This window comes from Anomaloglossus baeobatrachus, chromosome 4 (genome assembly GCF_048569485.1).
Source record: "Anomaloglossus baeobatrachus isolate aAnoBae1 chromosome 4, aAnoBae1.hap1, whole genome shotgun sequence".
Lineage (NCBI taxonomy): Eukaryota > Metazoa > Chordata > Amphibia > Anura > Aromobatidae > Anomaloglossus > Anomaloglossus baeobatrachus.
This window is the reverse complement of record NC_134356.1, coordinates 638,061,557-638,088,464: the sequence shown is the minus strand read 5'-3', so window position 1 is coordinate 638,088,464 and position 26,908 is coordinate 638,061,557. Positions and strand designations below refer to the sequence as shown.

Sequence of the window (26,908 nt, the reverse complement as noted above, 5' to 3'; positions counted from 1 at the left end):
TCTGTGTGAGCGTGCTGTGTGATCAAGTTTTGGTTTTGCATGTTTGTCCTTATCTGTGGGTTCTACCACTCATGTCTCGGTCCTCCCTTTGAGAGAGCGAGAGACAGAGGGGTTATTAAATCAGGGCTGTCCAGGAGCAGGGCAAGAAAGGCGGCCCAGACATTGTCACCCTCAAACGTATCTGCAAAAAAACAAGCCATATAGAAGATTAAAAAGTGATGACTATGAGAGCAGAAATAAAAAATTGGCCTAGTCTCCAAGGGGTCAAGTAATGTTCGCATTTGTTCTCCACACCATGCTCCCTGCATTCTGAGTCACAGTATGGCTTCTACAATGCAGCAGCGTGTGGCTGTTATTCCTATAATATGTGTTTTCCGTGCCGTGAAATCTGTCTGCTGTATTTAATTACCTCTCCCTGCACAGTTGTCATCGGAAGTGAAACAGTCACGTGACACCTAAACGCTACACGTGGTTGAAAAACATAAAAAACGTAAACTGGACATGTGCTGCTGAGAAGAGCGCTAAATTCTTTCCTACATATTCTCTACCACAAATAACAGGCTTATACTACAGATCACACCTTTTGTAAAACAGTTGATGACGACTGAGATAAAATCTCTATCAGTGTTGTTAAAAGTCTGAACACTGCAGATAGAAGGACAAGTGATGCGTTTTCCACATTGACTTCGGTCAGGGATTAAAGGATGATATCGATCATCTCCTTTAGTGGCACAAAAATGACTATGTACTACCCCATCTTTAATGGAACGTCCTTTCATTAGGTAACATAAATATAACCACCCAAAAGTTGACTGATATCCTTGTCCATCTCCAAAATGGGCAAGAATTTTTCAAGAATGGCCCTAAATTCGATCCGTGCTTTCCTTAACCAAGAATCAGCAAAAACATTAGTGCATGCCCTCATCATCTCTCGCCTCGACTACTGCAACCTCCTGCTCTCTGGCCTCCCTTCCAACACTCTTGCACCCCTCCAATCTATCCTAAACTCTGCAGCCCGCTTAATCCACCTCTCCCCTCACTATTCCCCAGCCTCGCCACTCTGCCAGTCCCTTCACTGGCTTCCCATCGCCCAACAACTCCCGTTCAAAACATTAACCATGACATACAAAGCCACCCACAACCTGTCTCCTCCCTACATCTGTGACCTAGTCTCCCGTCACCTACCTGCACGCAACCTCAGATCCTCACAAGATCTCCTTCTCTACTCCTCTCTTCTCCTCTTCCCACAATCGCGTACAAGATTTCTCCCGTGCCTCCCCCATACTCTGGAACGTTCTACCTCAGCATATCAGACTCTCCCCTACCGTGGAAAGCTTCAAGAGGAACCTCAAGACCCCCCTCTTCCAACAGGCCCACAACCTACCAAGACCTCAGTCCAGTAGACCACTGCGCAACCAGCTATTGTACCATCACCCATTCCCTGTAGGCTGTGAGCCCTCGCGGGCAGGGTCCTCTCTCCTCCTATACCAGTCTGTTTTGTACTGTTAATGATTGTTGTACGTATACGTTCTTTCACTTGTAAAGCGCCGTGGAATAAATGGCGCTATAATAATAAATAATAATAATAATAATTAATAAATTTCTTTGATCTAATACTGAAAGTGTTCAAGAGCTTCACAATCCCATGTTCTTGTTCATATTAAAGGCCATTTTTAGGACCCTCTTAGGATATCCCCTCTGTAAAAATCTGGTTCGGAGGTAGTCGACCTCATGCCTGAAAATCCTGTTGTCTGAACAATTCCTTCCAATACGCAGATATTAGCTTTTTGGGACCCCCTCTTCTAAGGTGCTTAGGATTCTTACTTTCCCACCTCAGTGAAGAATTGGTTGTCGTGGGTTTCCTGTCTGTACAGGTCTCTACGAAACCACTCTTGTTTTTTTTTTTTTTGTTTTTTTTGTTTGTTTTTTGATGCGTACATCTAAGAACAGTAAATTAGTGGAACTGTTTTCAAAGATGAATTTTAGACCTTTAGGGTTATCATTAATTTTATGTACAAAATGTTTCCAGTCCACGGATGTGCCCTTCAATATGACAGATGTCATCTATATAGCGAACCCACAGATCCACCCTTTCACTGTCTTTAATCATGTCCTCTCCAATAACCATTGTTTCCTCCCACCAGATGCAGATTAGCATAAGTAGGGGTACAGGTGCGCCCCATCGCGGTGCCCTTGAGTTGCTGGTAGTTCTGACATTTCATTCATTCAGGTTTTTTTTGTGCACGTATGTTCTTAGCTATCACAATATGTGGTCTTTTAAGATTGAACGTTTTAATGTATTATTAAAGGTTAGGTTTTACACACTCACCACTCGCTGCTTTTGTATTTCATTAACTGCGGGGTAGAATTTTTAACTATGTGAAATTAGTGGATGGCTTAACCGTAGTTAGAAAATAGGGGAAAATAATCCCCCAGTTGTACGGCATTCCTGATTCCTTGTAGTTCTGCTTTATCTAAGAAATCCCTGAATGACTCCGCTTATGTCAGGCCACAGAATATTTGTTATGTTCTGTCCTCTACATATCAAAGAGAAAGGGATTTTATTCTGTGTGAATACAAGAGAACAGAATGTAAACCGTGCACGGAGCGCCCGCCTGCCTCATGTATACTGAATGGTTGCTTAGCTGCAGCATTGGGGATCATGGTGCCCCAGTCTGACTTCACAGAGGCTCATACTTTTGTATTGAGTATACTTCTCTTAATCTTAATACCTTAGATACCTCTGATAGGGCTCTAATATTTATTTATTTTATTAGGCCTACTGTGTGAGAAGTATAACTTAAAGGAATTCTCCACCTCATTTTATTTTAAGAGCAATATGATTTGGAATGGCTTAGAGCAGGGGTCTCAAACTCTGCTAAGTATAAGGGCCGCACAGAGGAAAAAAAAAATATTTGTGGGGTCGCATTCTTTGCTGGACCCAGTGACATTTTTAGTGATCGCATATTTTTTTCTATACACCTTTTGTATCGTGTGTAATATATATCATTACTTACAGCAAGATGGAATTGCAGCTGTATATTGCTCAGGCCAAAAAACTACTACTACTCCAGCAGTAGTATATATTATATATTTTTTTTATACAGGATACAGCCAGGCCCCTTTTTGTTCGGCCTTGCCATTAGAGTTTCTGTCCCTATGTAGCGCGCAGTGGGGGTATGGCTTGGCAGCCCGCCTGATCTAATAGTGTGGGCGTCATCTAATAGGCTGCGGGTTTGTGACTGTGCGTCTGCTAGTGTGAACAGTGCTCTATGCAAGCCACTAGTGTGCAGTTTTACCATCCAGCCATTACCTCCTAGTGGGGGTTTAGCTGTATCCTGCTGGAGTAGTAGTAGTTTTTTGGCCTGAGCAATATACAGCTGCAATTCCATCTTGCTGTAAGTCATGTGTGTTATAAATATATAAATATATATATATATATATATATATATATATATATATATATATATATATATATATATATATATATATATATATATATATATATATATATATATATATATATATATATATATATATATATATATATATATATATATATATATACACACACACATACACATACACATACACATATATATATATATATATATATATATATATATATATATATATATATATATATATATATATATATATATATATATATATATATATATATATATATATATATATACATATACATATACACATACACATATATATATATATATATACATACACATATACACATATACATACACATATATATATATATATATATATATACACATATACATATATACCTATATACATATATACATATATATATATATATATACATACACACACATACATACATACATACATACATACATACATACATACATACACAATATAAACACGCATATGTGTGTGCGCCCCCCCCCGTGTCAGCAGTCGGACTGGCTCGAGGGGCGTCCAGACCCGGAGGTCGTGCGGCCTCTCATATGAAGGGAGTATTTACAGGGGATTGTATATTTAGAGTTCGTGACGCCACCCCTCCACGGAAAGGGGGAATGCCCCGGGACTCTGAGATGGTGTTTGGGGAGTGCCGTTGGGAGTGAAGGGGTCACTTTTGTACTCACTCAGTCCATAAAGCTGACACAGACAACTGGATAAACCAAAGTTCAGGACAACGCTGCCGCCGAGGGGAGCTAGTTTGGGTCCCGTCCCCACTGGTGTTGCCTGGTGATCTGTGACCTTCCTCTTGGCACTAAGTTCACTTGTCAGTTGGCCCCTGTAGTGTAGAGCTAGTCGGGTCCCGCTTACCAGTGTGGCTAACTGAGGGAGCTTGCTCTCAGGGTTCACGCTTAAAATTTCCTGGACCGTTTTAGTGGAAAGTTCTATCCCCCTCGTTGCGCTAGTACCCCGATTTTGGAGCGGGTGGAGAGCAGATCTTGAAGGCTTCGTTCTCGTCATGTCAATTGTCAGGTTGCCTGAAGCTACTCCCTGACCTAGGGTCCACGTACCCCGCCTTGCCCTGGTCCCAGCCCAGTGACCACTGTCTGCTACCTAGTTGCTTCCAAGGAGCCCAGCTCCTGATTTCTTTCTTTCTTTCTTTCTTTCTTTCTTTCTTTCTTTCTTTCTTTCTTTCTTTCTTTCTTTCTTTCTTTCTTTCTTTCTTTCTTTCTTTCTTTCTTTCTTTCTTTCTCCTGACCTCCCCTTAACCAACCCCTCAAGTGGGCAATGCTATTCCACTCAGGCTGTCCACTGGTGTGTCTGGTGGGTTTGGTGCAGAGTGTTCCTAGGATTTTGATTAGCTGATGTTGGCAACACCACTTAGTTGGGGACCCATAGCCAAGGAGGAGGTGGATATTGCACATAAGGGCAGATTGCACAAGACCCTGTGACGACCTGATAGGCAGGGCGTCGTGTGTGTGTGTGTGCGCGCGCGTGTGTGTATATATGTATGTATGTATGTGTGTGTGTATGTAGTATAAAGAGTTTATAATGGGGAAAAGAACATTCTTTATTTTTAATTTTAATTTTGTTATATTTACATTTTATCCCCTTTTTGTAACTAATATCGTTTTTATAATTACCATGTGGCGCCCTGGACAAGCCAGGACGTCACAAGCACAACACCAACACACCCCACACTCCCGGTCAGGCACACCGAAGTCAGACAAAAACCCTTGTTGCCTTCCTCCAGGGGCTGATGTCCACACCAGGGGGGTGGGCCAGGCGGTTGGCCCCACCCACCGAGGAGTTCACAGTCCTGGAGGCGGGAAAAGTAAGGAGTTGAGTGTTGGAAGTGAAAGTGGAAGGAGGGAAGTAGCAGTTGAGCAGACAGAAGTTGGTCCGGGTGTGTGGCCCGGACGGATCAGTAAGGTTGGCAGACGGTGGTGACCGTCTGCAGGAGTGGCCTATTGGAGCTAACCGTAAGGACCGTGGACGGGCGGTGGCCCGGCGGTACCGGACCGGTACGCAAAGAGAAGCCAGCACCATCCGGCAGGGGCTTACGGACCCCGGCAAGGCTAGGAGTCGCCGTGAATTTGCCAAATCCGTTAGCGAAGGGAACCTCCTGGGTTTCCCAGCAGCCAAGTCCCGTCAGAAGGCAACAGTCCAACCGAGAGAGGGAAACACAGTCACCGCCAAGTCTAAAGTTCCCAGGGCCAGAGCCTGCGGTCAAAAGGGGCTCCTTCGGCACCCATCCAAGCTGGGGAGCGGGTTACCGGTGGGAACCCATTGGAACCGTACACGTTACACAGGTGCAGGGAAAGGCAGTCACCAGCAACCTGCCGGGAGGAGAAACACCGCAGCCGTCTGTGGGACCCGTCGATCCAGCCGTGTGTTTTACCGAGAACGGTGTCCTCATCATTGGCTGAGTGAGTACCACCGTGCCGTGCGGCACAGCGCTTCCCCCGCGACCCTGCACCTCACCAGGCCCCGTAACCCGCCTGCCATCCATCCCGACCCATCACCGGGCCCCGGGACAACCAACCTCCTACCCACGGAGGGGAGAACTAACATCCAGGCTGCTCCCTGTCATCGCTCCCGGGATCCCCGTCCAGAGCAGCGGTGGTGTCACCAATATCACCACAATCGTGGGTGGCGTCACGGACAATAACCAAATCCCCACAATCCAATCCCCACCCTTTTCACTCACGGGCGAGGAGCGCCGCTTGAGTCCCCGGGATCCGGCCCACCGCTCGAGCCACCACCGAGCAGCCGCAGCAGCCGGACCTGAGCAGTGGGAGAGCGCAGTGTCCCCTCCTCCGCCCGCGACAACCACCATATAGTAATTTTGGCCAACATTTTGTAATATTTCCACCCTCATCCTCATATTTTCGTAATGTTGCCACCCTGTTGTAATGTGCCCCATCCTTCTCCCCATTCTGTAGTAATGTGCCCATATTAACCCCTGTAGTAATGTGCCCATATTGTCCCCTAGTAGTAATGTGCCCTTCATGCTGTAATATCCCCTGTTGTGACGTTGTCTACATACAAGCAAAAAAAAAAAAAAAAAAAAGATTCTTCTCACTTGTCCTCTGTTCCCTTGGTGTCCTCTTACCTGCTTCTTGCAGTTCGCAGGTACCTAGACCACCGTGACAATTGTTGTGTGCTACACGAGGTCGCCGCCATCAACGTTTTCCATCTGGTGAAGGATATGCAGCACTACTCTTTTCACATCTTCACTAATGGCAGCCGCCCCGGCCAGTCAGAATACACCCACGTAAGCTGCTGGCCTCTGATTGGCTGGCAGTTGCCATTAGTAAAGATATGTGTAGACATGCTTCTCTGCACAGTGCCGCAAATTGTACTCACCGGAAGGAAAGTGCTGACTGCGGCGGCCCCGTGTACCGGGCCACAATCGTCATGGGGTCTAGGTGTCTGTGAGCTGCAAAAAGCAGCCTCAGGGCTGCGGGCAGAGTTTTTGAGACCTCTGGCTTAGAGTAACTGTTGACATACTGTTTCTTGAGTTTCGGCTGCCAGCATTGTGCCAATTTAACTCAAAAGGTAGACATTTTTAACAACTAATCTAAAATTGCTGATAAGCAATATAGGCAGATTTATCACTATAGCAACTAATCACCGCACAGCTTTCATTTTACCACAGCAGTTTATAAAATGAAAGCTGTGCTGTGATTGGTTGCTATGGGCAACCAAGTGTTTTCTTTTAGACAGTTTTGATAAATGAGGCCTACACTAGAGTTTTTTAATATTTATAAGGTTGTTAGGCAAGGTGTCCCTAGCAACCGATCTAAAAATCATGTTGGTTAGCTTTTAGTACATAGTTGCAGGTAAAGCAGGGGCTGAATTCTTTAGTAGAATCGCACAAACACCATTTTTATTGAGTTTTGAGCGCCAATCTAAAAACATATTAGCTGTACATGGTATTACTACATCTACTTGGGCCTCACCAGCTAGAACATAATGGTGGCCTGGCCTTGCCATATAGCTTATTATCAAGTCTGTTAAAATGACCTCCCCAGCGTCACCTCACCAGCAGTCACTGGTAAACCTTGTAGATTTTGCCCTGGGCCCCACTATCTTCAACTGGGCCCCCAAACTATCATGGCTATTTAATAGTACTGTATTTTGTTTTCTCATATGGACTAAAGGGAACTTTTGAGCTCCCAATAGTTATGTCCCTGTCACCAGTTAGTGGGCGCCTCACCAGCAGACTCTGCCTCACAGTACAAGAACCACCAGTATAAGCCAAATAGCAGTGCCAAAGCTGTTCATTTCAACACATAATTGCCCATATATATTGTGCCCCCCCCCCTTCCCCATAGCAGTGACTATTACAAAAAGTGCATTGTGGTGCCCATGGCATAGGAACAATATTGTGGACACATACTATTAAAAAATTACATTTGCTGCCCTAAGCAAAGTTACTTATACAAAATGTCCACAATAATGCTCCTAATACACAATTCATCTACATTCAGTGGCTATAAGGGGCGTAAAAGCAATAGGTGCAGGGGTTGCAATCGCCCTAATGAAAAAGACTAATGCTATTAAAGGGAACCTGTCGCCAGATCTGGCAACTATAATTTGCGGCCACCAGTGAGCTGTTATATACAACATTCCAGAATACTGTATATAAGAGCCCAGGTTGCACTGTAGAACATAAAAATAACTTTTAGAATACTCCCATAGGGGAAGGTCCAGTCCGATTGGCTTCGTTGCTCTCTGGTCTGGGGCTTCCTTTCTCCGGTACGGCACCTTCTCTCTGCTGCGATTGCTGTCCTCCTTCTACCCAGCTGAGTATGGATGGCGTGTCCTACGACATCCACACAGAACGGCATTGCGGTCATGCGCTTACACACTTTGATCTGACGTCTGGGCAGATCAAAGTACTGTAATGTACAGGTGCGAGAAAAGGTGAAAGTCTGCCCGCGCATGCGCACTACAATACTTTTGATCTGCTCTAAAAAAGGGCAGATCAAACCGCGCCTGCGCAATGCGGCTTTGTGTGGGTGATGTAGGACACGTTATCCATACTGAGCTGGGCCGAAGGAGGACAGCAATCGCAGCATAGAGTAAGGTGCCGAATTGTAGAGCAGCGACACCCATCGGACCAGGCCGCCCTCGTTGGCGAGTATTAGAAAAGAGATTTTTACATTATACACAGCGGCCTGGGCTCTTTATATATACAGCATGTTAGAATGCTGTATATAAGAGCCCAGTGGTGGTGGCTGCAGCAGCTTATAGTCACCAAATCTGGTGACAGGTTCCCTTAAAGATTTGCAATAATTGGGGTCCCTGTTGTATTTTTTTGCATCGGGGCCCATGAGCTTCATTTTACGCACTGGTGGCTACTTCATTTTTCTGCAAGCCCAATTAGTATACATTTTTGTTTATGGGAAATGATATAGGGTTACCGACTTCTTGAGTGGCTTGTGTAGATGATGTAGGATATTTCCATTGCAGTGAAACTTTAACTTGGTATTTTCATTGCTAGGCAAACGGTAACCTGATGATAAATGCCGGGTTCCTGGAGGAATTATAGTACAAGTCCTGACGCCACTAATAAAATTTATTTAGGGCCAGTCTAAGGAGGCGTACGTGGGGGCTTCAGTCTAGATTCCTGGCATAGCCCAATTAGAATAGATTGGTATATAATTAAGGAGACGAGTCATTTCCACTTGTGTCAGCACCTAGGGACCAATTAAATGTAAATTGATAATACCTATACTTGGACAACCCCTTCTCAATCCGTATGTTTTCCCCTTTTAAAATATGTATTTTCTCCTCCATTGCTGTCACCGTTCCAACAGATCGGCACGGTCTCTCCCGGGATTACGTTAACGATGTTACGTCATGCATTTCTTGCAATCAATCGGCATCCGCTTTATTCTCCCCTCCTTTGCACAAATCACCCTAGCCCGGTGGAAGTGAGCGTTGCTGCTCCATCATTTCCTCCGGTTGTATGTGATGCGTCCGAAGAATGTACGGTATATCCTGTATTAAAGATTGCATTGAAGGGAACCTGTCAGCAGAAATTTAGCTTTAAACCTAAAATTTTTCCCTTCTGCAGCTCCTGGGCTGCATTCTAGTAAGGTTCCTATAGTTTTTGTGCCCCCTTTTAAACCAAATTAAATACTTTATAAAGTTGTACCTTTTGGTATGCAATTCTTGTAAATTATCCACAGGGGCGGGCTGTCTGGTGTCCGTTACTGTCCCTCCTGCTGATTTACGCCGTCCCCCAAAGCTCCATTTCATACATCAGGACGCCGCCCACTGCGGCCTAGGTCCCGCGCATGCGCCGTGCGACTGTGCACTGTGTGCATAGAGACCGCTGGTGACTTGTGTCGCAGGCACGAGATTATGGGCGGCGCTGTAATTGCATCAGCAAGTGCCCGCCCATAATCTCGTGGCCGCGCTTTCCCCTCTGCCTCCAGCTTTCTGCGCAAGCGCTGGCCAGATGACACAGTGCACAGTCGCACGGCGCATGCGCGGAACCTAGGGCGCAGTGGGCGGCGTCCTGATGTATGAAATGGAGCGTTGGGGGACGGCGTAAATAGATCTCGTTAGCAATCTCGTTGTGTGTGACGGGGCCTTTAGTGCTGGCTGCTGCAGTTGAGTGTGTACCTAACTATTCGTACTCGCTATACTCACAACGACTACTGTTTAATACTCGTGTATTCGTTCAGAATAGTATGTGTAATGCAAGTCAATGGGGAAAAACGCAAAGTAACGAGTAACCCGAATGCCGCACTATTTTCTACTCGCACGAATAGTACGGAATTCGGGTTACTCCTTACTTTGCGAGTTTTCACCCATTGACTTGCATTGCACACGCTATTCGGAACAAATACGCAAGTATTAGACAGTACTCGAGTATAGCGAGTACGAATAGTTAGATACTGGCTCCACTCTACTGGCTGCATTTCACTGACTGGTTGTTATGAAAAATCTACGAAGCCTCCATCAGGTTTGATGGTGTGTGGGTGCTTTCTGGTCACCCTTCGTGGTTTCTTCCAAATTTGGAGCACACTTATCCATCATGGCTACCACAGCATTCAGCACCCACAAACTATCCCATCTGGATGACCTTTAGTGAGACCATTGTTTTGTGCTGCAACATGACAATGACCCAAAACACCACCTGGCATTGTAAGGTCTATGTGACCAAGAAGGAGAGGGTTAGAGCATGGCTTCAGATGACATGGCTTAAAAAATCACCTGACATCAACCACATTTTTGAGATGGTTTGGGATGCGTTGGATGGAGAGGGAAGGCAAAGTAGGCAAGAAGTGATCAACAACTCTATGAATATTTCTCAAGCCGCTTCATCAAGTCAACTTGATGAAGCTGCTTGAGAAAACAGAGGTGTAAAGTGGTCATCAGTGCAAAGAGGGTTACCTTGATGAACCTAATGTTTAACACATATTCTGATTTAACACAAGTTGCTTTTCTTCTTTTTTGGACATGTTCCATCTTGGTTTTGCTACATTTACAATGTGCACATTCCAATATGAACAAGAAAAACCCCTGCATGAGCAGGTGTCAAAATCTTTGACCGGTACATATTCTTTACATTTAAGTTGTCTATTAACTATCTATATACAGGTAATTTTTTGGCTATATCAATACTCATTGTGGTTAGTTACTGTTGTCACCAATGATTTGTATGTGGGATAGTGCTTGCGTCTTGCATTAATTTCTCTAGTCACGCTGCGGGGTCAGCAGTTCTCATAGTGGGCAGCCAAGAGTTCTTCTAATTGACCTTCCACAGTAGGAGGCTCCTTCTTGGAATGAGAAGAAACATTACATGTTACGAAGGAATGAAGAGGAGTTAGTGATCCTGGGACTGGAGAGGCACGACGCATTTCCCTCCGCTCTACAGAACATGCTCAGATTTGCAGCTCCTCGGCACCTGGTGAGATGTGGGCTGCTTAATCTTGAGTATAGGGAGAAGACTAGCTTTAAAGTGGTCTGCATAATCTTATAAAGAGTACTTGGCGAGCCGAACTACACAAGGGATTATCGCTGAAGTGTGGCTCTTAAGGATATGATATAGCTGACAGGCAGCAATTTGTAGTTTGCAAAATCAGCACAAATACAAGATATCCTCAAGTGGCGCCTACAAGAAAGAAGACCTTAAAATAAAAGTTACATTGTTTGAGGATTTTCCTAAGGCTGTAATATATGATTATGTGCCAAAGAGATCTAGCAGGGGATTCTTCTTGGATGAGATACTTTTTATACATGGATTCCTCCAAATTTAAGTCAGTGGCCAATATGTAAATGAAGAAAAGAAACTGTCCAAATCTTGGTTGACTTTGATGCTTAGGGCAAAAGATGGGCTATGGAATAGTGTCACAACAGGTGTCAACCTCCTAAATACTATGGGTGTAGTAATATGTGGCAGATACATGTTCTTTACTGTGGTGGCAAAAAATGCACCAAGCAAAAATCTCAACCACAATGCAGTTTCTATAATATTTTAGTGTGTGTGTGTGTGCGTGTGCGTGTGCGTGTGTAGAGGGGAATATTCTCATACCAAATCTACCTCAGAAATTTGAGGGTATAGCGGTTATAAAAATACAAGTCAAGTTTTAATTCACACATAGGACTATATTTGGTGACATTTTGATGGAAAATATGTACAATCGACAACATATCTGTAGTAAAATCCGTATACCATACACTACCAATAGGAAAAACAATGAATAGATCCATACAGCAAATAATCAGTAGTAATATATATTACAAAAAAAAAAAAACAAGAGTACTTGTTTGACACCCATTTGATCAATACTTATAATTCCTAACTCAAGTATCTCCCCTCGCTATCTGCCAACAAGTCTCAAAATATGGGGCAGAGAAGAACCTAGGACTAATTGCTCGTGGAAAAGCTAACTAGGCAAGGTTCACACCCAAAAGGGACAGGCACACCCCCACAAGTATAGGGAACTAAAACCAAAACACCCCCACAAGTACAGAATATAGGGAACTAAAATTAAAATCAAAAACATGAGCCACCACACCTGTTAGTGTAAGGGGGGCTTTGCACACTAAGACATCGCAGGTGCGATGTCGGTTGGGTCAAATCGAAAGTGACGCACATCCGGCGTCGCAGTGGATATCGTAGTGTGCAAATCCTTTTTGATACAATTAACGAGCGTCTTTATCGTATTATCGGTGTAGGGTCCGACATTTCCATAATGCCGGTGCAGCGACAGGTACGATGTTGTTTCTCGTTCCTGCGGCCGCACACATCGCTGTGTATGAAGCCGCAGGAGCGAGGAACATTTTCCTACCTTCGTCCGAGCTGTAATGAGGAAGGAAGTAGGTAGGCGGGATGTTTACATCCTGCTAATCTCCGCCCCTCCGCTGCTATTGGCCGCCTGCCGTGTGACGTCGCTGTGATGCCACACGACCCGCCCCCTTAGGAAGGCGGCGGTTCGCCGGCCAGACAGACGTCGCAGGGCAGGTAAGTGCATGTGAAGCTGCTGTAGCGATAATGTTCGTTACGGCAGCTATCACAAGATATCGCTGCTGTGACGGGGGGCGGGGACTATCGCACTCGACATCGCAGCATTGGCTTGCGATGTCGCAGCGTGCAAAGTATCCCTAAGTGTAATGTGTAGGTGCATATTCACACTGTGGCCATTAACAGACAATCAAAGCTTCTTTGATCAAACAAATGTCAACTAAGTACCCTAAATGCACTCCCTATACAGAAAATTTGGGCTAGATAATCCTTATTTATTTTGACACTTGGGTGATTTTAAGCTTTGCTCTTTTTGATAGAGCATGGAATCCGCAGAACCCTATAATATGCATGAACCTGACGGGTGTATATCTAAGCAAGTAGTAAAAGGTTGTCATTCCTTGTCTAGATGGTCACGTGATCATACATAACCTTTTATTATTCTCTATGGTCCATTATAAATGCGGAGTCATCGCTGACGTAAGGCATGACGTAGTTTGTATTCTGCACAGAGGGAAACAGATGCAGGTTGTCTGTGAAACTCCTTAAAGTACAAGGTTGCCCACACACCACAGAAGCAAATATGAATTTTACAATTTTTCAAAGAATTCATGGTGTAAGATCCTAGCAAATTGACCGACGAAATACTGGATTTAGCTCACAAATAGCTGCTGCAAGAGGGGAAAGTACATTAACCTCGTATGTACTATATATAATATAATTATACATTAGTGGGTGAAATAAATATTGAAGATGTCGCCAATTTTCTAAGTGAATATATTCCTGAAGGTGCTATTGACATGAATTTCTTATCAGATGTAGGCAAGACCCATCCAATCCACATGGGCAAAGTAATTAAATAATAGACGTCCATAAATTTAGTGATCTGTAATAATGAGAACTGACGCAGGGATAAAGTATTAAACACCCTTACTGAAATGTATTTAATACTTCGTACAAAACCATTTGTTGGTGACCACTTGGAGACACCTCATGTATAGAGAAATTAGTGGCATGCATTGCTCAGTTGTGATTTTGGCCCATTTTCCACACAAACACTGTTTACATCCTGTAGGTCTCATGGGCTCCTTCTTTGAACTCTGAGCTTTAGTTCCTTCCAAAGATTTTCTATTGGCTCAACTCCGATGATTGGCTTGACCATTCTAGCAGCTTTTTCTTTTTCTGAAACCAGTTGAGTCTCCTTGACTGTGGATTTGGGATCATTGTCTTGCTGAAATGTCCATCCTCATTTCATCTTCATTATCCTGGTAAATGGTGGCAGGTTTTTATCTATAATATTCTTGGTACATTTGTCCATTCATCCGTCCTTCATTCATAAGACGTTTGCCAGTGCCTTATGCAAAAAAAAACAGCCCTACACCATGACGTTCCCACCTCCAAACTTCACTGTTGGTTTGGTGTATTTGGGTGATATGCAGTGCCGCCTTTTGGCCTCCAAACACGATGTGTATTATGGCATCCAAAGAGTTCAATTTTGGTCTCGGCTGACCAGAGTATAGTCTCTCAGTATTTCACAGGCTTGTCTAAATGTTGTTGAGCAAACTTTAAACGCGCTTGAACATGGTTTTTGTCCAACAATAGAGTCGTGCATGGTGAGCGTGCATACAGGCCATGGAAGGCGAGGGAATTACTTATTGTTTTCTTGGAATCAGCAGATACAATTGTGTCAAAGTCTTTCTCTGGCTCTCTACAGGTGGTTCTTGGCTTTTCAATAACTTGTCTGATAATTCTTTTCACTCCTCTGTCTTTAAAATTTCAGGGAGCATCTGGTCATGGTGAAATTTTATGTTCTTTCCATTTATGAATGGATTATGGCTCCAACAAAGCTCACTGAAACCTTCTATAGTTTACAAATTCTTTTGTAACCAATGCCATCATTATTTTTTGCAACAATAATGTTAAGGTCTTGAGACAGATCTCTGCTTTTCCCCGCCATGGGATGTTTCTTGTGTGGCACCTTTGTAATGATACTCCTTTTTATAAGCCATCAGTTGAACTGGCTGATATTATTTTTCAGTAAGGTGCAGGATTGCTTTCTAATTACTGATAGATTTCGGCTGATGTCATGACTTTCCATGGCTTTTTGCACTTTTTGTTTTCCTCATGCGTTCAGTATAGAGACAAAAGGATTTGCACAAGCGACATCCACAGAAGGTCTGGGTTAACTTCTCCAAGATGTTTGGAACAACATTCCTGCAGAATTCTTGCAAAAAATTGTTCAAGTGACAGATGTACATAGAAAAATTGATGCTAAATTGATGGCACAAAAACGGTCACTGCAAATATTGATTGGACTTAGATTTCTCTTTATCTTTCTTTCACTTTGCAGTTTGTTACATGATAAATTTAAACTGGCTCCACTTCTAGAAGCATTCTTAATTTACAGGATATTTTTTCTCCACCTGCCTAAAACATTTGCATTATATAAAATTCATAGCTCATTGAAATATATATAATATACATTTACAGCTTTTCTGTGACCTTATCACACTCCTGGTGCAAAAAATGTAAGCAGTTCTTTGTTTGATGGCTTGTTACTATCCATCTTCCTCTTGATTACATTCCAGAGTTTTCAATGAGTTTCAGGTCTGGAGATTAGGCTGGCCATGACAGGTTTTTGATGTGGTGTCAAGCCACACATTGACCTAGCTGTGTGGCATGGCACATTGTCCTGCTGGAAAAAAAACAGTCCTCAGAGTTGGGGAACATTGCCTGAGCTGAAGGAAGCAACTGTTTTTCCAGGATAACCTTGTTTGTGGCTTGATTCATACGTCCTTCGCAAAGATTAACCTGCCCAATTTTAGCATCCCCAGATCATCACCGATCCTCCACAAAATTTAACAGTGGGTACAAAACACTGTGGCTTGTACGCCTCTCCAGGTCTCCATCTAACTATTAGACGACCAGGTGTTGGGCAAAGCTTAAAATTAGGTAAAGAAAATTCAACAAACATCTTTGTGAAGGACGGATGAATCGAGCCGCATACAAGGTTATCCTAGAAAAACAGTTGCTTCCTTCTGCTCAGGCCCAACTCTGAGGACTGTTTTTTTTTTTTCCAGCAGGACAATGTGCTATGCCACACAGCTAGGTTAATTAATGTGTGAATGAAGGACCACCACATCAAAACCCTGTCATGGCCAACCCAATCTCCAGACCTGAACCTCATTGAAAACTTCTGGAATGTAATCAAGAGGAAGATGGTTAGTCACAAGCCATCAAACAAAGAAGAACTGCTTACATTTTTGCGCCAGGAGTGGCATAAGGTCACCCAAAAGCAGTGTGAAAGACTGGAGAAAAGCAGCCAAGACACATGAAAGCTGTGATTAAAAATCATGGTTATTCCACAAAATATTGATTTCTGAACTCTTCCTGAGGTAAAACATTATTAGGATTGCTGTTTCTTAATTATTCTGAACTTGTTTTCTTTGCATTATTTGAGGTGTGAAAGCAATGCATTGTTTTGTTATTTTGACCATTTCTCATTTTCAGAAAATAAATACTAAATGTATTGCTTGGAAATTCGGAGACATTGTCAGTAGTTTATAGAATAAAAGAACAATTTACAATTTATCCATAAATATACCTATAAAGAGAAAAATCAGAAAACCTGACAATTTGGACGTGGTCTCTTAATTTTTGCCAGAGCTGTATATATAATATATTACATATATGTGCACTTGTATTGTAAAGAGAGCTATTCCACAAATTCTTCTTCTGGACAGGGTGTCCTGAGACCTCAAATCCGGTTGTGATAAGCAAGGTCATGGCAGGATGATAACAGAGCACACAAACATTGTGCTCAATTTGCTTCATCAGCATAAAATAATGAGTGATGACGATATCCTGTCACGGTCGGTTGTCCCAGGTGTTTGGCCGCATTTCTTGGCCGTCATGTAATGTTTGGGATTTACACCTTTTAACGGGAAAGATATTGCTGTGCATTGGAATTCAGGCATTGAATATGCAGTGTCTAAGGCTGCGTTAACATCTCATTTAGAGCCTCTGCCGATATTCAGCAATATTCTAGGTGTGAAAAGGATGAATGGATAATGGGAGTCCATCAGGTGCCTCTGGGCTCCTTACGACCGATTTTTTGACCCTGCACATATAGCAACTTATACTATAAAATTAGCACATTTATTCTGAATTTGTAACAGTTTAAAAAAAATCAAAATCCTAAAAAGCAAAAATAAAAAATATTAAAGGTATGTTTTCCAAAAGTGATAAAAAAATTAAATAAAAATTTGCAAAAGTAAGCCATCATGCTGATGGAAAAATTAAACATACTATGGGGTTTTCCATGCGGTAACAGTTTTGTTTTTTTTTATTTTATTTTTGAAAAGTAGAAAACATTTTGTATAGTTTTTTTTTTGTTTTTTTTTAAATTTTATTTTTTTTTAATTGTGATGACCCATGAGATAGCTATTGTATCATTTATACTACATGGTAAAAGATCAGACCTCAAAATAATCACAGAATTGTTCCAAAAAGTTCAAGGGGTTGTCCACTACTCGGCCAACCCCTTCTCAATCCTCGTTTCCCCGCAGTAAAATAAGAACATCTATACTCGTGATGCAAGCGCAGTTCCACTTGCTCTCCTGGGGATCGTGTGACATTATGTCACACAATCCCTGCAGTCAATCAGTGCTGGCTTCACTCCTCTTTACTTAGACTTAGTTGACATCTGTAGTAAGTAAGAGCTGCCTCAGCTCTCACTACTTCTGTATGTCTGATTTTGTTTGAAGGAGAGGAGAGTGAAGCTAGCACTAATTGGCCACAGGGATCGCGTGACAGAATGTCACAGTATCCTCGGGGGAGAGTTCCGACATCGCTGCAGCTTCGCTGGCACCGGAGGGGAGTATAAGTGTTATTAATTTACTGTGGGGAAACATCGGGATTGAGAAGGGGGTGTCTGATTGAGTATTTACCCCTTTTAAACAATAAGTTCTATGTACCCCAAAAAGATGACCTTAACAAACACTACTTGACTTTCAAAAAGAAACCTTCGTATTGCTCAGTTTAATACAGAAACCTAAAAATAAATGAAAAACTTAAAAAAAATAATTGCCATTAAATACCAAACTTTGCGTATTTAATATAAAAAAAAATGCGTTTAACAAAAAACAGTTTGTTTGTTTTTTTTGTTTTTTTTAAAGGAGAACGCTAGTATAATATCCCTTTTGAATTACACAGGTTGTGTCACAGGGCATTCTGAAAGTTGTAGTTCTGCAGCAGGTTTGTGACCACTTTTCCATTATTTCTTTCCTTGATTATTTTTTAAGCCTTTGTACCTCACGACTTTTTTCTTCTTACTACATTGTTTTGTAGCGGTCAGTGTCTTCGCCTATTGCACCTGTCTAATATATGGTGTCTCCTTCTTCTTCCAGGGTCTTCTCCTCCTGCAAGGAATAGTTCATTGTCTAGGACAGGCAGACGTGCAAGGACAGACAGACGGGTCTCTCGTGGCAGGCGAGCCGCTACCTCTCGGCCAGAACGAGTATGGCCGCACGGCATTATTCCTTTTGTCGTGAATGGGAACTTCACTGGTGAGTGTTGGGAGCCATTTAGATATAGAAGAATATCACAGGGCTTGCATGTCAGGATCCCACAACCTGGAAATTTGACCCTGACGTTTGCCAGAAAGTCAGGTTCTTCTTTTTTTTTTTTTTTTGTTTTTTTGGATGGCAATAGGGACACTTTTTTTTTTTTTAATTTTTGATAAGTGCTTTTTAGAAAAACCCTCACTGTGGTTCCCAGTTGTCTTTTAAAGTAAAACTGGCAGTCCCAAACTGGTAATAATTACTTATTTCAAATGGGCTGTCTAGGTTTTGGGCACAAGTATGCAGTTTATTTTTTGTGAATCCTCAGTGCGCAGTGTGCACATTGTCAAGATTCACCAACAACAGATGACTGTGACCACAAGTGGGCAATTTGCATACTTCTGGCCACATTCCAACTAGACTTTTCAAGACCTGCTCCGTTTACTTGTAGGCTGCGCATGTCTTGCCGGCACGTGACCACATGTATGCAAGTTACGTACTGCTCCCGTGGCAAGCATCGGAGAGTCCTGACAGCATACACTGTACGCCCTGTAAATATTCACAAATCTGCAGTCACAAATAAACTGTATCCTAGAGCCTAAGTCTAAGATCCGGATACAATAGTCTGTATCACCAGGATCTGATTGAGGAGTATGTAAGAAAGTAAAATTTAACCAAGCATTTGGGAGACTGACTTTATGCCTAATTTGAAATTTTGCACTTTTTACAATTAAAGCAGGCCCCCCTACATCGATTTGGCAATAAAAATGGTGGTGCCCATTCTCCCTTACATTATATATATGTGCATATATATGTATGTATATGTGTGTATATATATATATATATATATATATATATATATATATATATATATATATATATATATATATATATATATATATATATATATATATATATATATATATATATATATATATTACACACATACATACATACATACATACATACATACATACATACATACATACATACATACATACATACATACATACATACATACATACATACACACACACACACACACACACACACACACACACACACATATACACGCACACATATACACGCACACATATACACGCACACACGCACACATACACACATATATATATATATATATATATTAATTTTTGCAATTTAATTTTAGAAAAAAGTATTTCCAATGTTGGATTTTATATGCTCTGTTACCCTGCAAATTCAACTTTGAATGTGGTCTGTGCTCATAAATCGACTGAAAAAGGCTCAGAAAAAAAAACAAATAATCATTGCTGTCCTTTGCAGGATCTCAGAAAGCAATATTCAGACAAGCCATGCGACACTGGGAAAAGCATGTCTGTGTCACCTTTGTCGAGAGGACGGAGGAGGACAGTTACATAGTCTTCACCTACAGACCCTGCGGGTAATATCCTGATACCTTTTCCTAAAATGAAACCGGCTGTCTACTGTAAAATGTCCTTTTTGTAATTGTAGGTACTATTTTTGATCTCCTTCTCCAGATGCTGCTCGTACGTAGGTCGACGTGGGGCAGGACCACAAGCCATATCCATTGGAAAAAACTGTGACAAATTTGGGATTGTTGTTCATGAATTGGGGCATGTGATAGGATTCTGGCATGAACACACAAGACCGGACCGAGATGACCATGTTTCGATCGTCCGTGAAAACATTCAGCCGGGTACTAGAGAAGATTTATCTGAGTGCATTTTTGGCTGTACTGTTAGGGTGTATCCAATATTACATAAGAAAACCACTAATGATGAAAGGTGGAGCAAGGAAATAAGTAATAAGAATATAAAAAAAAATTGTGAAATCTTGCTCCTCGTGGGTGGGGCCTATCACCTGCTTTTTTCCTATTGGTGGCAGGATAATCTGCATGTGTATCGATCTAACTGACTTTTTTTTCCTCAGGACAGGAGTATAACTTCCTGAAAATGGAGCCAGAAGAAGTTAACTATTTAGATGAAACTTATGACTTTGACAGTATCATGCACTATGCTCGCAATACCTTTTCTAGGTGAGGACTGTCTAATCCTTGAAGAAATTAATTTTATAAAATTAATAAACGGGGTTTATGCAGTCCCAACTAATTTATCAAAGTAACAAAAAAATGAAGCCAATGATCTTGATTGTAAATTTCTATAAATTTGTGTTTACAGCTCTCATGCAGAGCTATGTGTATCAATGGCGACAGAGTACCAAGAAACTGTGTAGTTTGGTACTGCAGACATGTGTTGTCCCATTACATTTGCATTGCTTTCTTGATTAAAAAATTATAATATTTAACAAGAATGGATGGGTATAACATATAACTGAAGCATTGGCTGCACTTCAGTGCCCCCCTATTGTGGTATGTTGACTTAACCAAGAGATGAACACAGAAGCATAAATCTCTCTTTTGCTTGGATTATAGGGTATTGGGTTTTAAGGCTTTGTTCACACCTCATTTGGGTGAATGCTTTTCTTGTACGGCACTTGCACCAGACATAGCCATGGACCTCTATACCTAAAAGGGAGATCTCAGTCCTGGTGTTATGTAATAAGAGACTGTGCTTTTCTATATATAATATTTATTGGCAGTATATGGCTGTACAGTTGACTAAGGGTAGGACCGGGTGCGGACATATCATTGAAGCAACCTGCGTAGCCGCACTGTGGGACAAAAAATGTGGAGGCCCACTCCTACCCTCCAAAGCAGGTGGAATTGGGCATTTTCATAACTTATTGGGCTTAAAAGGGCCCATATATTGTTCTTGCACAGCGGGCCTCTTCTGTTTGTGTCCGCCACTGGGTAGGACAAGTGCCAATTTTGTCTAGTCACTGGAGATAAGACCACAAGGACGACTGATTGTGCACACAGTCATAAGTCTGCCCAATCATGGTGGTATCATATTCATGTGGCCAACGCAGTTGAGGTCATAATCTAGTCTCACCCTACTAAAAAGAACATCTTCACAGCTGTAAGGCTGAGTTCACATATTATCTATTCACTGTACATCAAACCATGAAGACGACTGACTACTCATTTATCAGTGTGCCCAATCATGGTGGCATTATATTCATGTGGCCAACGCAGTTGAGGTCATAATCTAGTCTCATCCTACTAACAAGAATATCTTGACAGCTGTAAGGCTGAGTTCACACTTACGTTTGGGAATTCCATCAATGTCTAACACATATCTGCGGTATTATTGTGGTAAACAAAAGAGGGGCCCCATTGACTATTATGGGATCCGTCTGGGTTCCGTTATGTGCCAACTTTTGAATTCCCGGTCTAAGACCTCTAGAAATTAGAAAGCTGAAGATTTTTTTATGTAAAACATAACAGAAAATCAAAGTGCTTAGATCCAGAAGGGTTCTTAATCTTCATTTCTGGGTTATTTGCAGAGGAATTAACTTGGACACAATTGAACCAAGATATAAAGTCAATGGAGTAAAACCGTCGATAGGACAAAGAACGAGACTCAGTGCTGGCGATATTGCACAGGCCAGGAAGCTTTACCAGTGTCCAGGTACAGTATGTGTATATATTATTCCTGCCGGCAGATTGGGGCTGTGACTGGTTGTGCCAAACTAATCATGTACCGTTCACCATCTTGATTAAACCACTCGTTCCCTTTTGTGAAGTGTTTTTCAGAGAGCACTTGATTAAGGCTCCCCGTCGCGTTCGTCGCTGGTAGCGTGGGCTTTCTTTCTCACCCTTGTGTCTGTTCTTGGCATCTCCTCCGGTCTTGCCCGGCAGTCTCTCTCGCTCCTCATGCCCATCAGTCATGCCCCGTACAAGATGTTTTTATGTCTCTCTGTGGAAGTTTCCCTGACAACTGTAGGAACGATGTGTCTGCAGCAGCCGGTGTTTAGACGTGCCAGGGCTGTTACTCTGTGTACTGTGTGCGTAACCCCATCTTGTCCAGAAGGAATAGAAGATTTTGACAATTACCACCAGCAAGGGTCCTCCCCCAAGAGATCTCCTTAGCTTTTTATTTGGGGGTTTGACCAGATGGCCTAGGAGGTCACTTCCAACGCTACCGTTCTATGATTCTATGGTGTTGCATCTGTACTTTTTTTTATTAATATTATTTTTTTATTTTGCATCAGGCTTACTCCTTACAACCTATTTTTTTTCTCCATCCCTGCAACATGGCATACAGTACCTCTTAAAGGGTACCTGTCACCAGATTTGGTAACTATAAGCCGAAGCCACTACCATTGAGTGTTTTTATATACAGCATTCCAGAATACTGTATATAAGAGCCCAGGCCGCTCTGTATAACATAAACACTTTTATAATACTCCCCTATGGGGCGGTCTGGGCTGATTGGGTGCCGCCACTCTCTGGGCCGATTGGGTGCCGCTACTCTTCGGGCCGATTGGGTGCCGCCGCTTTGCCGTCCGGCGCCTTCTTTCTACTGCGATCTCTGTCTTCCTTCTATCCAGCCCAGTGTCCATGATGTCATCCACACAGGCAGATATTGCGGTCCTGCGCAGGCCCACTTTGCTCTGCCCTGCTGAGGGCAGATAAAAGTACTGTAATGCACAGGCGCGAGGAAAGGTTAAAGACCGCCCGTGCATGCACACAACAATACTTTGATCTGCCCTAAGCAGGGCAGATCAAAGTGCACCTGTGCAGGACCTCAATGCCGGCCTATATGGATGACGTAGGACGCGTCATGCACACGAGCCTCAGAAGGACAGCAATCACCTCAGAGAGGAGGTGCGGGACCAAGAGCAGCAACACCCATCGGACCAGACCGCTCCCTAAGTGAGTATAATAAGTTTTTTTTTTTTTTTTTTTATTCTACACAGCGGCTTGGGCTCTTATATACAGCATGATAGAATGCTGTATATAAGAGCCCACTGGAGGCGGCTGCGGCTTATAGTCGCCAAATCTGGTAACTGGTTCCCTTTTTCTAAAAAAAAAAAAAAAAGAAAAACACCCAAAACTAAAATCTTGTAGATCTCACATGCTTGATATGCTAGTGAGCCTTGCTCAGTTTAATGAGTGTTCCAAAATCATGTTCGTCGCCAGGTGTCAGCTTTCCCTTTTAGCCTTTGATGTGGATGAGGTCCTCTACATTGCCCATGCAGCTCATACCCTGCACAGTGGAAGACCAGGGCATGCGTAATCCACTCAATCGATTTCTCTAAATTAAAGAATGCCCTGGCTCTCTGACCCACGGTGCTAGTGCAAGATTATGAAAGGTGCGTAGACGACGTCTCTGATGTCATTTAAATAGATCAAGGGCAGAGGAGCAGGGTTAGAAGGCTCACAGTGGCTGTCGATAATGGTCTGGACTAGTGATGGGGAGAATAGTAAAATATTTGGGCTTGGATTATTCGTACTATTCATAGTATTCCAGTATTCGTCACAAACCTAATGCAAGTAAATGGGAAACTCCAAGAAGAATGCTTACATTCCATATTTACTTGCATTAGGTTTGTTAGTCGTGATAAATACTGGAATAGTACTAGGTATTCCGTACAAGTAATTCAAACCCAAATATTGCACTATTCGCCCATCACTAGTCTGGGCCTTTTGGGTCTTGTTGCCATACTGTTTCCATTGTGTGAACAAAACGTAAATGTTTGGAAGCTAGGTATAAATTTTAAAGAAGTGGTGGAAAGGAGGAGGGGGATGCAGCTGCAGTTTGTATTACAGTGGTTTAATAAATATACGGAGGACAGAAGCTTAATATTACAACATCCATAATCTCCATTCAACATTAATATGTATAAATAACCAATCATGGATGATGGATGAGACCTGGCGTTATAAAAGATTCCCTACAGTGAAGGTTACAACCACTTTCTAAAAAAAAAAACAAGAAAAGCAGAGGTTGTAATGGTATCCTATCTACCCCCATAAAGGTGTGCATTGCTCTCCTAATTATTGGTGTACGCAGCCAGTTGCTGACCATGGATGACCTGTATTGGCCCTTGTATGTATTCATTTCTCGCTGCACTCGCGGCCTCTAATGAAGCCAAAAGAAATCCTATGTTTGGTCTTTTTGGACGTGGAGTCTGCCGCTCGGTGCTCTGGCCAGTTGGCAGGATCTCACAACATGTGTTCAGCATTATTCCGAACTTGCAATTACCACATGTGTACAGTGTCCAGAAATGTCTGTGTTGCTGAAAAGAACAGGTATACTTAAAGGGAATGTGTCATCAGAAAATGACCTATTGTTTTAAATCATTATTTTGTTTGTATTGCTAAAAAATTGTATATTTTTGTCACTAACTCCAAATTTTTAAAAATTAAAATATTGGAAATTTCCCTACTGGCTTTTTTTTCTTTTAGACTTTGGCACTGATTCATCAAAGTTTCTCGTAAGTCACTTTAGAAGGGTATTAATGCTATTACCTGCAGATATGGAGTTAATCGTCAAGGTGTCCAGCCGTCATCCACCGGAACGTTATTCCTTCCGTGAGCTCTCTGCTTTCAGTCGGAGGCATGCTGGAGCAGCTTCACTCAGCGCTCACAATACTGCGAACAATGGCGTTAAGAATTCCCCAGCATGTTAATCAACAGCTTGCTCTGCAGTGCGTCAGTGCAGAGTGAACTGTCAATCAAAGTGTCGACGTGTTTATGGCCGCAGCTCAGTGTACTGAGCGATGACTGAAGCCGCTCCGGCCACGCCTCTATGACTGAATCTTCATCTCCTCCTGGTAGTTGCACCTCCAATAAGGTGGACGGGCAACATTGGTACGCTGTTAACCTGCAGATTAACCCAGTATCTAGCCTTAGAGACCTAACTGGTTCCTTTTAAACAATAGGTCATTTTCTGATGACACATTCCCTATAAAAAGGGTCAAAGATTACGGGACGATCACGAGTGATCAGCTGCAAATTCTGATGGAACCTGGCAGCAAGTGTTCAATTTTCCTGCAGTGCCCCTGCTGGAGAAGTGAGGCACTACACCATTCTCATTGAAATGAGTGGGATATCTGTGTCCACGAGAGTCTTTGTGATGACACGGACCCTCTTTCTGTTAATGGTAACTGTCGAATATTCCAAATTCTCCGTGTTTTACCCTAGAAGACAATTAACAGCGGTCTCCATGTATACAAGTGAGCTGTCCGCCACCAGATCTACTTTTTTCAGCGCTTCACCTCTGGTTTATATTTGTTTTTGCCTACTTAAACAACTTTTTTTTCTTTGGGGGATGGGGGGTCTTTGGCTGATACATTCTGCCAGCTTTTAGACTCCAGATTTCAACACTGGTCCCTGGCATGCAGTCATGTTTTCTCAGACTGCGTGTCGTAGATTCTTCTCTCTAGGATTTCGGCTATCTCTGTCATCCAGATTGCTTTAATTGACCTTGATGGTTGTTTTGAAGCTGTGAAAAAAATGTTTTGAGCATTTCATGTCCCTATTTTGTTGTTTGTTTTTCTTTTTCTTTTTTTTCTCCCCGTCCCCCCCCCCCCACCCCACCCCCATCCCCGGCTGGATCAAGGCTAGTTTTGGCCCAGGGTCGAAAAAAATATATATATTGGGGCTTGTTTCTTGTTAGTTGGAGAAAATAATTCAACTTAGTTCAGTTCTACTCCTCTACAAGTTCCCAAATAGTTGTACCTTATATTGTCTAATTATTGCCACCATTCATTAATTTATGTAGAAGTACATTAACAGTACCCGAATAATAGAAACCTAGACATAAATGTATGACATCCTCTCAGGGAGGAAGTTTAGAAAAAACTTCATGAAATGGGGATGGGGGCATTTCAGCCCCTAAAAGGTTAAAAACAGAGGTGTAAAGATAGTGGATGCAGAGACTGCAGTCCTACCTGGACCTCGGAACCTAGGGATCACCAAAGGTCTCTTTTGACCCATATTATAAGACCAATACTATTGAAGGGAACCTATAAGGCAATTAATGCTGCCCAAACTATTAGACCGATTTCACACTGCGTTATAACCTACATTCCGTGGTCCCGTTGGAGCCTCCGTCTGAACCCCTTGCAAAACTGGCTTCGGACACATACACCTACGGGACCATTGACTATAATGGAGCAGACTGAGTCACGTGTGCTCTGTTGTGCACCAGTTTCGGGCATATACGCTTTCTGCAGGTGGACACCCAGACGTAGTCTACTAGGTGTGGGTGTCCACCTGCAGAAAGCGTATACGCCCGAAAATGTTGCACGACAGAGCACACGGTGACTCCGTCTGCTCCATTATAGTCAATGGCCCCGTCAGCACATGTGTCCGAAACCTGTTTTGCGGGGGGGTACGGACGGAAGCTCCGATGGGACCAGTGAACGTAGGTTATAACGCATTCTCTAAAACGCTCCAGTGTTTCAGAGAGAGAGAGAGTATACTTAGAAGATGCAGCCAGGGCATAGCTGGAGAAGACCAGTCCGGCTCCTCCTCTGAACCACTTTTCCTAGGATTGCTGCAGGT

General features: G+C 42.6%; 1 protein-coding gene across 1 annotated transcript in view; it reads left to right on the top strand.

Moving 5' to 3' along the window:
* BMP1 (bone morphogenetic protein 1) overlaps positions 1–26,908 on the top strand; it is a 161,456-nt gene that overhangs the window by 71,201 nt on the left and 63,347 nt on the right. Inside the window, exons 3-7 of the mRNA XM_075346448.1 lie at positions 18,340–18,498; positions 19,795–19,912; positions 20,010–20,188; positions 20,422–20,527; positions 21,898–22,022. Of these exons, the coding sequence (XP_075202563.1) occupies positions 18,340–18,498; positions 19,795–19,912; positions 20,010–20,188; positions 20,422–20,527; positions 21,898–22,022 (687 nt within the window). The remainder of the gene's footprint in view (positions 1–18,339; positions 18,499–19,794; positions 19,913–20,009; positions 20,189–20,421; positions 20,528–21,897; positions 22,023–26,908) is intronic.